The sequence below is a fragment of the Mustela putorius genome, unplaced genomic scaffold, assembly GCF_011764305.1.
Source record: "Mustela putorius furo isolate JIRA1106 unplaced genomic scaffold, ASM1176430v1.1 tig00003845_pilon_pilon_pilon, whole genome shotgun sequence".
NCBI lineage: Eukaryota > Metazoa > Chordata > Mammalia > Carnivora > Mustelidae > Mustela > Mustela putorius.
In genome coordinates this window covers 24,559,865-24,576,857 of record NW_025421998.1, presented here as the reverse complement: position 1 = coordinate 24,576,857, position 16,993 = coordinate 24,559,865, and the positions used below count along the sequence as shown (strand labels likewise).

The 16,993-nt window shown below is 36.0% G+C and overlaps 1 protein-coding gene across 1 annotated transcript in view; it reads left to right on the top strand.

Annotated features, from left to right (window-relative positions):
- GNAT3 (G protein subunit alpha transducin 3) overlaps positions 1-16,993 on the top strand; it is a 55,978-nt gene that overhangs the window by 20,521 nt on the left and 18,464 nt on the right. The window contains exons 2-4 of the mRNA XM_004739613.3: positions 1,681-1,723; positions 7,836-7,977; positions 14,467-14,624. Coding sequence (XP_004739670.1) covers positions 1,681-1,723; positions 7,836-7,977; positions 14,467-14,624 — 343 coding nt within the window. The remainder of the gene's footprint in view (positions 1-1,680; positions 1,724-7,835; positions 7,978-14,466; positions 14,625-16,993) is intronic.

The window sequence follows — 16,993 nt, the reverse complement described above, 5'->3', positions numbered from 1 at the left end:
TTGGAGAGCAAATATTTTTAACAATGATCAAGTCCAATTTATCAATTTTCAAATTTTTGCTATTTTGGGTTTTTTTTAAATGTCTTATCTAAGGACATTTTGACTACTTCAAGTTTGAAAAGATTTTTTTCATCTACATATTGCTCTAGAACTTTTAAAGAGTTTCATTATATACAAAAACACATACATGTTTATGAATCATTTCAATTAATTTTGGCCTATTGTCATATAAGTGAGTGTTGTTTTGCCACATGGACATGCAGTTGCTCCAGCATCATTCATCTGGTAAATGTAGGGCATTTTGACACTCTTCTCTTTACAAAACACCACAGATTTTCTTTCATTCTTGGTTTCTTAAGTACATTGCTCTGTTTTATTTTGCATGGTAGTTGGCAGATAAGTTCATGCTTATTGTGTCATTACAGTCTTCTAATAATCTTGTGAGGTAAATTTCTTAGCTTATAGGTAAGGGAATTAAGGGCCTAACGAATTTACCAAAGATATTGCAGCTACACACAAACACACATGGGGACAGAGCCAAACCCTCAAACTTAGTTTAGGTCACTTCATTTCAGTACTTCTTGGGTTCCATTTCCCAAGTCAACACTCATATTAATGGCAAAGGACATTCCAGAAATATAGTTGAAAGGCCTTGAGACATAGCTGGAAATAATCAAATTTTTTCATCAAAGTTTCCCTTTATATTTTAAAAATCATGTGAATTTTGGGGTACCTAGGTAGTTCATTTGGTTAAGCAGCTGCCTTTGGCTCAGGTCATGATTCTGGGTTCCTGGGATCTACCCCTGCATCAGGCTCCCTGCTCAGCAGGAAGTTTGCTTCTCCTTCCCCCACTGCCCCTTCCCTCTGCTCATACGCTAATAAATAAAATCTTGTTAAAAAATCACGTGGCTTTTCCATCTCTTTATACAATGTTTGCCAAACATACCAAAATAAAGTTGTATATTGTATATCATCAACTAAAATAAATGTTCCAGGTAAATGCGACTGGTTCTCTATGTTATCACTGCCACCCCTGTTCCTTCCCATGGAGTGTGTAATGGATTTTCAGATACTCCTGCATCATTGTTATCTGCAGGCTCTTTAGGTTTGCTTAGTGTTGTGTTATTAACTTTCCTTTAAGCAGAATACACCTATGTTTGAAGATAAACACAATAATAAAGACAAGAGTCCATTCTTCAATTAAGATAGGCTTCAAACAGTTCTGGAAATAAAAGACAATCATCTGGTGTTCTTTCTTTACTGCTATTTAATCAAACATGATATATGAGGAGACATCCTGGGAGACATTTTCTAGAGACTGCAAAGTTGGGACCACTTTCCTTGGGGTGCAAACCCAGGGGATAGAGCTTTCCAAATTATGTTCAATGCAATAATTTTATTTCCCTGAGAATATACATTTCTTGTTTTAGAAGATACTCTTTACCTTGAAGCCAGACCTATAGCTGGATTTAACATCAATATAGAAGGGTTTTATTTTCTTCTGCTGTACTGAAAAGTAGGCAGCTAATACCTTTCAAGACTTGACGGAGATTATTTTCCTTCTTTATATAGGAAAGCTATCCGGTCAAGATTTACCCATGAGAATATGACAACCCCAGGTTTTAGTATCTATATGAATTTAGTGTAGCAATTGATAACACTCCTCTCTTTTCATTTCAGGTGCGGGAGAATCTGGAAAAAGTACAATCGTTAAACAAATGAAGTAGGTATACCCTACTTTATATGTTTGGTATTTGAAGGCTGTCTGTGTATTTGACCAGTCTGAAAAGAAATACTTTGGGAAACTCTGACAGATGGTCTGTACATGTAGTTACTGGCAGAGCTGTCTCATTTGCCGGGCGAGCCTCTCTCCTATCCTTTCGCAGGGAGCATAACTGATGTGTGATATTGTAATTTCCATTTTTTCTTTTAAATTTTGCCTCTCAACAAGATGCACACTCAAAGCAGTCATGTTTTAAATATATTCATCTGGGCATAATCTAGAACTTCGGTATTGTGGGTATAAGCCATCAACATTTCAAAATACGTCCATCAATGACCCATTTGAATTTAGGAGGAAATGGTATTTTAAACCTAAATTGACATTTTTGCCTGTCTGGGACTAAAGTGCTTATTTAAAGTTCCTACTAACATGGATTTCAATTTATCTTTGTATTTCTTTTCTCTATTTTTTTTCTTTGTATAATGAAATAAATAGATGTGGATTTCTTAATGAGACAACAAACGCAAAAACTCTAAAATTCAAGAATATAATGTCTAAATGAATAAAATTTACATTGGTAAGTGGAAGGGATTATGTAAAGCCCTTTAAGTGATGTAAAGCCTTTTAAGTGAGGGCTCCATCACTGCTGGAGAATTTTGAAGAACAACTCTTGCCTTAGGAGAAGAAGATAGTCCTTTTTTTTGGCTTATTTTTCATTCCATGTTGGAGGATCTTGTCCTTTGGAATATGTCACACGAGGGTTCCATCCCAGTCAATGATATGATTGTCTATTTAGAATCTAAATCACTAGTTTTTTTTTCTTTCCTTTCAGGTAATAAGGTCATGTAAGTTCCATACCAACAATTATTTAAGTCTCACTTTTGGAATTTCCTGAAACATGTACTTGCAACCAAATTTTTTACCTTTTCTTCTGTCTTTAAAGAACAGGACACTGGTCTCTCCTGATCATTGTTCAGACTGCTCCCTCCATTCATGCAAATCATCTCACACCCCCATCACACTCCCACTGTGTTCACCTGTTCTTTTCTTTCAGTTCTAATCATGCTAGAGTTCCTCCTATCCTATTTACCTCTCCATTCTCTATGAAGTTGAATGCAGTAAAGCAAAAAATAAACAGTTATTTGACAATCTAAAAATTAAACCCTTTAAATATATCAAACCATAATAAAATTTAAAAAGAGAACTAGGAAAGAAAACTATAATAAATATGATAACTAACTCACTGTCATAATATAAAAAGAGTCATGTAGACTGCTAAAAAAACATAAGCTGCCCAATTCATATAAATGGGAAAAGATTATGAACAGACAGTTCACACAAGACAAAATTCAAATATCTATTTAAAGCAATATAATGAGGGGCACCTGGGTGGCTCAGTGGTTAAGATTCTGCCTTAGGCCCTGGTCATGATCTCAGGGTCCTGGGATCGAGCCCCACATCAGGCTCTCTGCTCAGTGGGGAGCCCGCTTTTCCCTCTCTCTCTGCCTGCCTCTCTGCCTACTTGTATTCTCTCTCTCTCTCTCTCTTTCTGTCAAATAAACAAATAAATAAAGCAATAATGAGCTATTCTTCATCTTAGTAAATTAGCAAACATTTTTTTTAATTTTAATTTTTTAAAAATTTCTTCTCGGCATAACAGAATTCATTGTTTTTGCACCACACCCAGTGCTCCATGTAATATGTGTCCTCCTCAATACCCACCACCTGGCTCCCCCAACCTCCCACCCCCAGCTTCAAAACCCTCAGGTTGTTTTTCAGAGTCCATAGTCTCTCATGGTTCACTTCCCCTTCCAATTTCCCTCAACTCCCTTCTCCTCTCCATCTCCCTATGTCCTCCATGTTATTTATTATGCTACACAAATAAGTGAAACCATATTAGCAAACAATTTTAAATAATATTACCCAATAAGGGTGAGGTTTTAAGAACTTAATATTTCTCATTACTACTAATAAAATTATTTGTTATAGCAAATCTGTAGAAATAATTTTTCAATCAAACTAAAAACCTAGGAAAATAATAACTTCTGATATAAATAGGTCTCTGAGAATTCTAGTAAAATAATCTAAATTTGAAAAAGCACAAAAGTAAAATGACATAAACATGAAAATACGAACGTTTATACACCAAGAGGTTTAAATTAGTCTTATTTAAAATAGAGAAATAAGAGAGAGATTAAAGTACCCTAACTTAAAATAAAACACAAGGAAACAGTTTGCAAAAGTGTAGGACCAGTTTTCAATTGCAATATTTTGCATCCATTACAAGTTTCATGTACATGAGAAAGTTGTAATAGAAAATACTTAAACTAGCTGAAAAACTAAGACCCAAAACTGCATGAACATTTTACCCCAACTATGACAAAATACAGTTTTTTTTTTAAAGGAATAATATAGGCCAATATTCAATGATAGTTATTTCTCAATATTGGGATTTAAAGTTACATTGCACCTTCATTTTGAATACTGCTGGGCTTTTCCCATTTTCTGCAAGGAGCAAGCACTGCTTCTGTTATTAAGGGAGTCTCCTCGTTACCTCCTTCCTTCCTTTCTTCAGTTGACTCTGTGAAGACTAGTCTGCCTTAACTCTCTTCACTCTTCCTTCCACCTTCCATTTACCTTTAAACCATTCTCATCACTGCTGCCTTTGGCTTGCCACATCAATTGCCCTTAATAGCATTAATATTATCTCCAATTGCCATTTTGTCTGAAATGCTCATGAGTTCCTATTTTAATTCCATTAGATTCCACTGGACTTTTCTCTTCTAAAACATCACCCTGACTTTTGGAATAACTCCTAGTTTGTGTCCTAATTGCCTGTTTGATTCTCAGATTCCACCTAACTGCTGGTGTCTCTAATGCACTTGGCCCCCTTCTTCGCTTACTCTATAGGTTCAAATGAAAACTGCTAAGGTACAATGATTTTCCCTCTCATCTTCAAGCAGACTTCCCAGATTATTTCTTTCACATTCACTCTGTCTAAATTAGGGAAGCAGGTACATCTACCTCCATATTCTATGGATAGGTCCAAATCAGAATAAACAATGCTAAATTATCTCCCCAGCGGGCCCCCATGCCCCTACAATGAATTACAGCAGCTGCAGCCTCTAAAGCAATTAATCCGGGTATAGATATGCTGACATTCACTTTCTCAGTTTTGTCACATCTAAACAACTTTCGTCTTCGAGAGTGTCCCTTATCCCTATTGTCGCTGCCTTAGCTTAAAAACCTCGAATTTCTGGGGTGCCTGGGTGGCTCAGTGGGTTAAGCCGCTGCCTTCGGCTCAGGTCATGATCTCAGGGTCCTGGGATCGAGTCCCGTATCAGCTCTCTCTGCCTGCCTCTGCCTACTTGTGATCTCTCTGTGTCAAATAAATAAATAAAATCTTTAAAAAAAAAACAAAAAACCTCGAATTTCTGAACTGGATTAATACAATATCCTGCAAAACACTCTTTCCCTCCCTCTTCTTTCTTCCACTGCAGTATCCACACCAACACCAACGGATTTCTTTAAAAAGAAAACTTATCTTTCCTGAACTGTACTTTTCATGAACTGTCAAGAACAGACTCCTTGAAGGAAGCACAAGGCACTTTAGAATCCAGCTCTTATCTCTCTTCATTCTCAGGTCCCCTGACTTCCCCCTTCCTGCTTTCTACACCCAGAAATCCTGAACTCACATATTTCTGCTGACTACAGAAGACAGGATAGCTTAGTGGCTAAAATCACAGGCTCCCAAATCAGAGTGCGTACCACATACTGAATATGTACCACATACTGAATAAGTTAGGGGTCGTTCCTTCATTTATCTGTGCCTCCATTTCTTCCCGGTAAAATGTAGGTAATAATTTTACCTTCTTTAAAGGACTTACTGCAAGAAATGAGAAGATATATAAGCACTTAACACAGTTCTTGGCATACACTGAAAGCTTAATCACTGTAACCATCTATTTGGTCATAACTGATCGTTCTACCTAGAATGTTCTTCCTTTTCACTACCTGGAAATAATGACTTCTCCTTGAAAACTCAACTGATCATCATTGCTCCCAGGCAGTCTCTCGTGATCCCTTATACCTACTCCCAATAAAGTTTATCACTTTTTCTTTTCTAGTTTATTGGACCACATGCAGACATTGTTGCTAAATACTATCACACTGCACAGAAATGGATTTTATGCTCTACCCTTCCAAAATCTACTACTGTCCAATAGAACATTCTATGGTGACAGGGAGATTCTCTTTCTGTGCTCTCCAATATGGCAGCTCCGAGTCATATGAGGCCATTAAGCATTTGAAATGTGGCTGGTGTGAATGAGGAATTTAATTTTAATTAACAGCTGGTAGCTACTATATTGGACAATAGAGCTCTAGCCTATAGGTTTTTGGGGAAGAGAGAAAGTAAAACTCATTCATTCTTTTCAGCACATAATACCCCATGTTGCAGAAAATGCTCATTAAAAGCTCATTAATTGGCACAGATTTAGGAATCAACTGCAAGTACAAAGCTCTATCTCACCGAAATGTATTTATGCAGTCCCCAGAAAAACAAGGTTGCTTAAAGTCCTACTACAGCTGGATTTTTTTAAAGTATGCTTTTGTCATTTTGCCTTGTGATGTTTCATTATCCTATGATGAAAGGATAGGAATCAGAACTTGTTCCAGAAAGAAATCCTAAATGCCCCAAGTTTACTGTTAACTGCCGTTTTAATTTAGTAACTAAAATAACTTCCCAATTTCAGTTTTTGAAAAAGAACTGAGATTTCTTTAATGAACTTATTCTTGATCTATCCACAAAGATTTTTTTTTTAAAGATTTTATTTATTTATTTGACAGAGAGAGATCACAAGTAGGCAGAGAGAGAGAGAGAGAGGAGGAAGCAGCCTCCCTGCTGAGCAGAGAGCCCGATGCGGGGCTCCATCCCAGGACCCTAAGATCATGACCTGAGCCGAAGGCAGCGGCTTAACCCACTGAGCCACCCAGGCGCCCCGTCCACAAAGATACTTTAACTGCATTTTTCTACAAACTTTAGTTGTCTGCTTTATTTACTCATTAAAGTTATTTGTTTAATCCAACAAGATAAACATGGCCATGCTTAAAATAGAAATACAGCAATTACTGGCAAGCAAATATCAAAAACAGTCAATAATGGATATAAGGGCTACCTCTCCTTTGGCTGTAAAAATTCTTGTATTTAAAAGTTTTAATATCTTGGGGGGCATTTGTATTCTTTTCCCTATGCTAAAGCCTCTCTGTGAATAGTTGTAAAACACAAATACTTCGGAGTATGACTTCCAAAATGATGCCTACAGATAGCACTTCAAAAACAGCAACAAAAAGGAGCAAGAACATATTATACAATAAAGACACAATAAAATAACTAGAATATGCAGAGATTTTAGCTTTTGAAGGTAAATCTATTTTAATCTATTATTCTAAAACTATAAAACGCTGAGTTCTGATTGAGTGAGTGGAAGGAAGAGAGTTCAACCAAGTAACATAAGCCTTTCAACTTTGAGAACTAGTGGCACGTACACAGATGGAAAAGCAACAAGGGATTTAACAGCAGGTAACTACCTACATTAAAAAAAAGAGAGAGAGAGATGCCTTTGTTAATGCTATAAATAGAAAGCAGGCACTTCTATTTTCCAGGGTGTCTTAAGTGATAGGAAAAGAAATGAATGTTCTAGTAAATTACTTTGCTTCCTCTAGACATCAACATCATGTTACAAAGACTAGTTTCAGAACTCTGTATATTTCTTTGTCCTACGAATCTGGAAAATTTTCTTCTGAAATAAATAAGCTTTCTAAGTAAAATTCCTCATAATTTACTCATTTTAAATATTGGTTTACTAGGGCAATTTTTAAGTCCTCTTTATATTTAGCAGAAGGAGCCCAGAAAGAAAATATTGTATTAAATCTCAAGGATAATAAATCCAATGCCATAAAATTGTTCAGATTTAACATATACATATGGGTAATATTTTTTGTAGCAAATATATACTGTAATTTTATTCAAGCAAATTACTGTTGATGTGTTCTAATATTATTAAAAAACCAATTGCTCAATTCACAAAAGCTTTTCATGTTTAAATTACAGGATCATCCATAAGAATGGTTACAGTGAGGAAGAATGCATGGAGTTCAAAGCAGTAATTTACAGTAATACACTGCAATCCATCCTAGCTATTGTGAAAGCCATGACTACCCTTGGGATTGATTATGTAAATCCCACAAGTGCAGTAAGTATACAAATAATGACAGTTGTAGTCCTACAATGGAGTTTGAGCCATAAAACAGTAGACCTAAATTTGTAGTACTAATCTATACCAAAAATTTAAGAACATAAAATATGAATTTTGGAAACTTTAATTCTGTTTGGTGTAAGATTTTTTCTTTAAATGAAACTTTCTGTGTGCCATAATCTTATTTGGCATTAACTATTTTCCTAGGAATCAAACCTAATATCAAATAATATCAAATAATATACTGTATTAAAGAAAAATAATGATATTTACTAAATACAAAAGAGTTTATTCTATAAAATCAAACTGCAGTAACTCCATTTTTATTTTCTTAGTTTAATTGTGAGTCATTTCATGGAGTGAACATTATAACATTATAGTAATAGTAATAACATAATTATTACTGTTCAACAATAACTATAAAGACAATGCTGGGCAGGGAAATGACTATTTTAGAGTGCTAATTTTTTTAAAAAGAATTCAAAATTGTGTGATTAAGATGTCTGTATAATAAATACACTCAAGCAGTCAGAGTCATGTTTATAAGGTAGCTTCTAAGCAGTTTCATTTCATTCTATTTTATTTTCTAATAATAATTTTATGTTAAAATACATTAAAAACCCACTTCGTTTCAAACCGTTTATGTGCAAATATACAGAACTATTTTAGTTGACAAATGAAACACAGAGCATTCTCCAAAGAACAATAGTTAACCACATGCAAAAGAGGAATAAGAGTGCCTGATCAACAGGAAAACACTCATTTCCATTTGTTCTGTCCTGGAGCAGCTGGTTGCTTCCAGATGGTATCCACTGAGCTGCTCCCAGTGTAAACTTAGATACCCTGTCCGCTAACATAAGAAAGAGAGGAAGAAGATGTTAATTATAGAGAAGAATATGACCTTTGTACTTTACTCTACCTACCCTTCCAGAAGTTTAGGGTTTGACTATGTAAATTACCATTGGATGCCATTAGGATGAAAAGAAAAATACCTTTTCTATGCTGTTAATTAAAATAAATTTTTAATGGTGAACCCTCATCTTGTTCTGCCATTTTCCAACAAAGAGCACAGCAATTCTAAGTATGTCTTTAGGGCAGATGCTTTGTAAAGCACAGTCAGGAATTGGGTTAGGTTTCTCTTCCATTTTTAGTTTTGCCCAAACCTGGCTCCAGTAAGTCACCGCCTTCTTTAGGTTACAGTTCCCTTCTCACAGGTAAGAGGGGAATTTGCCAGAACCCAACTCCAATATCCTTGTATTCTTTACCATTCCTAGACTTGGTGATCTCCTTTTTTATTTAAGCATAGTTTGGTTATCCCTCTGACTTTGGCTGTTCCTAAGGATCTGAGACTTTAAATTGGCCCTTCAGAAGCAACCTGGTATAAGCCCCATATTTAAAGATGTGAAAAATAAAGGCCAAAGACTATTAGCAAGGTAGCCTGCGTTGCACAGCGAGTGTTTTGGGCAAAACCCACCTCTTCTGGCTTCCATTAGAGTGCTTCTCCTGATGCAAGGATGTTTGTAAAAATACTTTTAACAATCCAAAATGTTCGCTAATCCTCCACTGGTTAGCATCTTAATGATCTGGCACGCAGGCAGAGTGATAATAATACAGACTCTGTAGATTGCTGCCACTATGCTGAATGAAACTTTAAGTAAATGCAATTTATTAAACTGTACGTTAAATGGGAAAAACAGAGCAATTTATGCAGCACTGAAAGACTGATACAACTTCTCAGAAGGACCTATACCCTCAAGGGTCAAACATCAGCTGTCAGGTACTACATACTCCCCAATTTTGATTCCAGTTGTTGTAAACTATAGTAGTTTCAGTGACCTTCTTTAGTATTTGATTTTAAGATTAATAACCCTGGCTTGAACTATAACCCTGCTAAACATCTATGGGTAGTGTGTGGCTTTCAGAGTTCTATTCTATAGCTTTCAATTTAGCTATTTATACAATTTATGTATTTTTATATTACAGTCCTAAAGGAGAATGTCCATAAGCTTTATTGGTTACTGGTTCTGTAAATTTGGACAAATTACTTAATCTCTCTACATTTGGGTCTCTTTATCCACAAAATGTTCGCGCTTTTTTCACTGAGGTTCAAGGACTATTACAGAAGCAAACAGAAATATAGGAAATCCACTTAAAAACAAAATACTTTAAGATCCTAGTAAATACTGAGTATTTATTTTCCAGTAATCACTCTAAGTGTAAGCTCATTAAAATTTATATATTAAAGTCTACACATCAAACATCATTTGAAAAAATTATATATTTTTTTAAGATTTGATTAATTTGAGAGAGAGACAGAATGAGAGAGATAAAGAGAGGGAGAATACCAGGGAGGTAAGGGGCAGAGGGAGAAGCAGACTCCCCACTGACCAGAAGCTTAACACAGCGCTGGATCCTGGGACTCCAGGATCATGACCTGACCTGAAGGCAGATGCTTAACCCACTGAGCCACCCAGGTGCCCCTGAAAAAACTGTATTTCATTAAACTATGATTTATATGGCAGACACTTGACATGGGATGTACGGAGGAATCAGCAATGAATGAAACAGGAGAAGTATCTTCCCTCAAGAGAAGGAAATCTGTCACTGAACAAGTAATTACAAAGCATCAGCTATTTCAAAAGTGCAGCACTGCTGGATGGAGAGCCAAATTCTCATTTATGAAAAGAATTACTGAAAAAGAAAGTCTGTCACTGGGGGGGGGGGGCACAACTAGTACATTTAAGAAATGCGTCTGTAAGCTCTGTAACATGTCCACATGTATAAGTGGTTGAAAATGTACATTTCAAGTCCAAACGAGATAATTTGATAAGAGATCGAAATCTCAGTAGTATTGGCATTACACTATGGTGTATAATGTGTATTAGGATATGGATAGGAACAAGGAGGTCAAATATTTACAAAGAGAAGATACAGCTATGAAGGAGAGTGGCAAGTTAGGCACCTGTGCTGAAAAAGTAACATTTTCGGGACACCTGGGTGGCTCAGTCACGGGCATCAAGTCCCCTTCAGGCTCTCTGCTCAGTGGGGAACCTGCCTCTCCCTCTCCCCTTCCCCTGCTCCTTTTCTCTCTTGCTCACTCTCAAATAAATAAATAAAAGCTTCACAAAAGAAAGTAACATTTTCTGGTCATTTGGGAGGAACAGGGAAGTTTGGAGGAGATGATGGGAAAGTAAGAGGGAAACCAAGTTTTTATCGAATCACAGAATTCAATGCAAGGGTTCCAGAGGGAAGTTATCTAAGATGAAAAGTCGTAAGAGGTCAGGAAAGAAGTATATTTAAAGTCTACTGGATTTAATAATACAGAGATCACTGGGGTATCATGAGATGGGTTTTAGAAGAGTTGTGGATGCAGAATCCAATAAAGTATGTTGAGAAATGAGAAGAAAACATGGGAACAGAGTATAAAGACATTTTTAGCAACTATAGCTGAGGAGTAGGAGAGAAAGCAAACTTATAGCTGAAAGAAGAATGAAGCTAACAGAACATGTTCTTGTTTTGGTTTAATACTTGACAGACTACTTTCATAAATACACAACTTGTAAAGGGGAAAGTTAAAGAAACTAGAGGCGGACATAATATAGGCATTTAGTAAATTTCGACTTATCCTCTCTGGATATTATTCTATCTTAGAGCATCTAAAACATCCACTACCAACTTTAAAAAATGTTGAAAGTTTTAACACTTTATCACATGATTTGAGTGTTGTTGTGACCATCCTTGAGACAGTGTTCTACAAAGTGAACCCTATAATATGAACCAATGAACACTGATTTCACAAGATGTTCTAGGATAAAAGGTCTGTGATCAAGTAAGTTTGAAAGCATATATTATAACAACTTCTTGGAAATTGGCAAATTGCAGGGCTCAAAGGCCCTGAGAAAGTCCTGTAGTAACAAAACCGCGCATTTCTTAACCTGATATTTCCCAAGATTACAAGGTTGTGATATCCTTTTCCTTCCTTGATGTATTGTTTCTGCAATTTTTGGAAATATGACTTAAAGGTTTAAAATGAGTTCCACAGGGTTCTAGGATCACCACCACCTAATATTGATGAGGAAAGCCTGGGTAACTTGTAGAGAACATGTATTTTGCTTTCTATACAACACTGTTCCAGATCTACACAACCTTGAGAGCATGAACTATTCAGAGCCACCATAATTCCCAAGCTTTCCTAAATATATCACAAGGAACTAAAATCTCTTCACAGTGCCATCCAAATTTCTTTGGAGCTATTTGAAAAATGTGAGAAGTTACTGGAGAACCTTTTAAGTTTCTTTAGAAACTGAGGTCTAATCTAATCAGTGTGTTCACTTTGTTGACTCATTTGTTCTACAATATTTCTGAGACATACAATGTGTTAGGTTCTGCTCTCAGTCTTAAGGATGTAGAAATAAACAGAAAAAAAAATCACTGCCTTCATGTGCTTATAATCGAATTTAAAAGATACAAAAAAAAGACATATGCACTACATAGGTTGTAGTAAGTGTCATGAAGAAAAATCAAGGAAGGCAGGGGGCTAGAGAGTAAGGAAAAAATGGAAGTAAGGGTGGCCCTGGAAGGAATTCTTGAGTGAGTGATATTTTGGGAGAAACCTAATGATGTTGGAAATGGGCCACAGGGAAGACATGGAGGAACAGCCATTTGAATGTTCTCAAATGGGGGTTTTGTGACTTGAAGGAACAGCAAGAAGTCTAATGCACCTTGAGGAAAGAGAGACAAATTGGGGGGGGGGGGGAAAGATGGAGAGGGAGAGACTGAGAGACAGAGACTGAGAAAGAAAGCTGAAAAGGAATACATGGGTTAAAACATGTAGAACCTTGTGAGCCATGGCATGGGATTTTGGGTTTTGAGTGTGATGGGAAATTACTGGAGCTTTTAAAACATGAGTAAGATTATCAGTAGGAGTCAGTTTTCTATCATTTGGCTGTTTATATAGAAGACAACTTTTTGTAATACTGGTTAATTTGGGTATTATATACTTTAAAAATTCAAATGTGATTGGGGAGCCCAATTTCTTAAAATACATGAATTTTGATTCTTTAAATTACCATGTCAATCCTTTAATAACTATAGAAGAACTTTATGAATTAACATACAGTATGTCCAGTAAGATATTACTTATGGTTAAAGAAACTCTGTATTGCCAGGATTCTCAGCTCAGGCTTCACATTTGAGTCACCGGAAGATTTTCAAAAATACCTTTGCAGAATCTGAACCCCAGAGGTTCTGCCTCATTTTGTTTCGGTTGAGGTCCTGGTGTCAGTATTTTTTTAAAAAGTGCCCCACATGCTTGTAAGCCACAGCCTAGTTTGAAAACCCTCACCATTGACTTTACCTATGCAAGTAGTAAGCTAAAAAATAAAAGGTGCTAAAAGACAAAAACCAAGCTGATAGGATGACTGGTCCTTTCGGGGAAGTACTAGGACTGAAGTGGTGGTAGAAGACTACTTCGACACATGTTCAAGATGAAATGTTTTCATAGTATCTATTCAAATAAAGTATAAACTGAAATTGGAAAAAAAATTTTAATATAAAGTGTATATTAGAAATTAGCTGGTCTGTAAAGGTATGCTAACAGGGACAACCTAGTTCAAGCAGCTGTTTCATTGCATCCTTTATCCTAAATGGCACCCTAACAGTGAGAGGGGGCAAATGGGATAATCCCAGCTAAGCTGGCAGGGTCATTCTTTGCTGGATTTGCAGCCCTCTCTCACAACCAATTTGTCGGGAAGAAGGACTTAAAAATGTACTGTGCTGTCAATCCTTAGATTTGAGCCATTTATAATTTTTGGCTTAATAGTCATTGATCAATTTGGGTTAGCAATAAAATCTGAATGTGAAGACAGATGTAATAAGATCTGTAGTCTTAACAGAGCCTCTCTTTGACAATGAGACCACCTTTCCATTTTTAATGCAAAGAACAGATTTTTAGTAAGATGGTGAAATAACCATTATTACTTCTTTAAAATAATAAATTGAATTGTATCAGAAAAGCGGCAAGTTCTCATTGGCCGTTCTTCACTGGGAGCCACCTGACACTGCACAAAATAGTTTGAGCTGGACTCTTTTTCTGATGCTCATTGTCTTTCTTGGTTTGACAACTTAACCTCCTACTTTTGGATTCATTTGTAAAAGACACTGCATTTTCTCCTTGCATTTTGATTGAGATCTCAATGGATTTGAAGTATTATTAATCCCTTTGACATCATATTCAGAAGTTAATGATATATACCAAAATATCCTCATTTCACCATATAATGTTACATAGTTTCTGCAATGGACAACTCTTTCACCCAGCCATTAGAAGGAAACTGACCTTAAGATACATTCAACAAATGGTCAACAAAATTATTACCTAAAAGAATAAGATAAAAATAATAAAACTGAAATGCTCTATTAAAAAAAAAGGTATGTGATTCCAAATAATAATACATTTTTATCACTGTCACAAAAACATTGCTCTAGGAAGACCAGCAACAACTCTGTGCGATGGCCAACACTCTGCAAGATGGCGGCATGACACCTGAACTGGCTGAGGTAATAAAGCGACTCTGGAGGGACCCCGGAGTTCAGGCCTGCTTTGAAAGGGCATCTGAGTATCACCTCAATGACTCAGCAGCTTAGTAAGTGAATGCGATTGATAGCAATTACAGTTGAAACATTTTATGCTAAGAATTCTCAACGTCAAAGATTATAAACTCTGTGTTTGTAATCACCATTGAGGAATGCAAAGAGCTTTATATTTTTTAGACTGAAAGAGTAATTGAAGAGAAATAAAGGTCAAAGTGACATCATGAGACTTAAAAATCTAAGCAAAGGAGCATTTAAAATAACTGATTTTGAAACTATTTGCCCGAGACCCCTGTTTTGCAAACGTTTTCTCTCAAATGAAAGAATTAATCACTGTGCACTGTGCTCAACATCAACACAGTCCAAGGACATGCATACTAAGGTTTCTGGCTATTCATTTCTTTTCTGGTCCTAATACTGAAATCATCTTCTAAAATAAACTTATTAATGACACATTCTTTGGCTCCTTTGGTTCGATGATTAGCATACAGAATTATAGAAGAAAATAATGATTTCCAACACATTTGTGTACTGTGGGATTTTGTTTGAGTCTCAAGAAAGATTATTCAATTTTCACAGCTAGTATCACCCAGCTGGCAATTACGAGCCACAAGGAAATTTGGAGGTTATGACAACATGTATAATTTCATTACCAAAATTATTTTAAATTTCTACTTTAGTAAGCAAATTTTAAGCTATGCTGTGGCTATATGCCTGCATGTGTGCACATGTATACAAATATAATTTACTTACTCTACATATCTGTCCATGCATACCATGTCTAAAAAGGTATAAATAAAGTCCTTTTGATGAACTCCCAATAGAATATGTTAGTAGTATAAAGTCCAAAGCCCTTGGAGGAAAGCCCTGCTCTTTTCTCCTTGGTGGAGGAGAGAATGTCTATCATCATATGATTACATAAACTCAAAAAACTGTTTTCTAGCCACATTTTAATACTAACAGAACTCTCTGTAGTATAGAGAGCCTGGCTTTTCTATATAAATCATTGATTAGGGCAGTCACAATTAAGAAACTGAATTGTGGAATATTTTCCTAAAATGTTGCATAACAAAATTCTAGGGAAGAAGGGAGAGATTAAGGGTGTTGGTGTAAGTGCTGCCAAAGTGAGCACAAGACCGTGTTGGGAACCACAAATTCCTGTCCCCTCCAAGATCCTTCTAGCTGGCCTAAGAATCATATTGACATGAAACAGATTAACAGGAGAAAATCAAATGTAATAGGCATACATACAGGGAATCTACATGACCATGGAAATTTCAAAGTCAGGCGAAATGAGATATATATGTTATTCTGAACTAAAGAGAAGGGGGTAGTGGTCAGAGACTTGAGAGGAAAGGAATGTATTTCACAGAGCGATAAGAGCAGATGTTCGGTAATCAGATGTTTGCCCTGCCATACTGATGGGTCACTCAGATAAAATGTATCTCTGCCAAATCAAGGGCAAAGACTCTCAATTTAGATTCTTCTATGTAGTTGAGGGAGGGGCAAAAGTTCTCTTAGGCTTGCAGGTCTCATGGCACATTCAGCTCAAAATAATCTGCATGCCAAAGGGGTACCCTCTGGGGTTCACCGGGGCAGGGAGAGGGTGATGTCCTGAACCACTTCAATAGCTGTACTTAATAAATTTAATTTTGGATATTCATTAGCAATTAAGCATTATTTTTTCATTCAGATAGTCTAAGACATGTGTTTGCAATTATATATTATCATTATGCTTACCACTTTGCTCTTTAACCGCAAAAACTTTACGCATTTTATTATTAAAATGGGCAGATGAAATGACCTTTTCTAGTATATTCTAGTATTTCTAACCTTTAGTTTCAGTTTTTCTGACATACAAAATGCATAATTTACTGTGAAACTATCACATTATAGAATCGTATTAAAAGCAATTATCTGTTAAGTTAAACACAATTACACATTTGTACCAACTTTGTGAATGTTGCCCATATGATAATGGTTTTAAATACCCTGACTGATGTACAGAGCAGTAGAACAAGAAATCTGATCCACCCCTCCACCTTCACTCCCACCTCCACGTCTAAGAAAATTTTTATTAAAAAACCTCCAAATTTAAATATTAACATTTTCTGCCCTTAGAAGTCCTTAAAAGATTATGTAAAACACAAAGAAAAATAGTTGAATGGCCACTGATTTCTTCCAAAAATTAACATTTTTTTTCCAATACTGCCTTATATTTACATTTTACAAGTAAATATATTATCAGATAGGTACCAAACCCATTTCTATTTTGCATGTACTGTACAGGGCAATGGCCTCCTTCCCATCTCCCTTCCTCTCTTTCTCTTTCTCTTTTCCCTCTCTTTCCCTTTCCCCCATTTCCATTTTTTTTCTGTTTTCAGTCAAAATAGGATATTATTTTTTCAAACCTAGAGCTCCT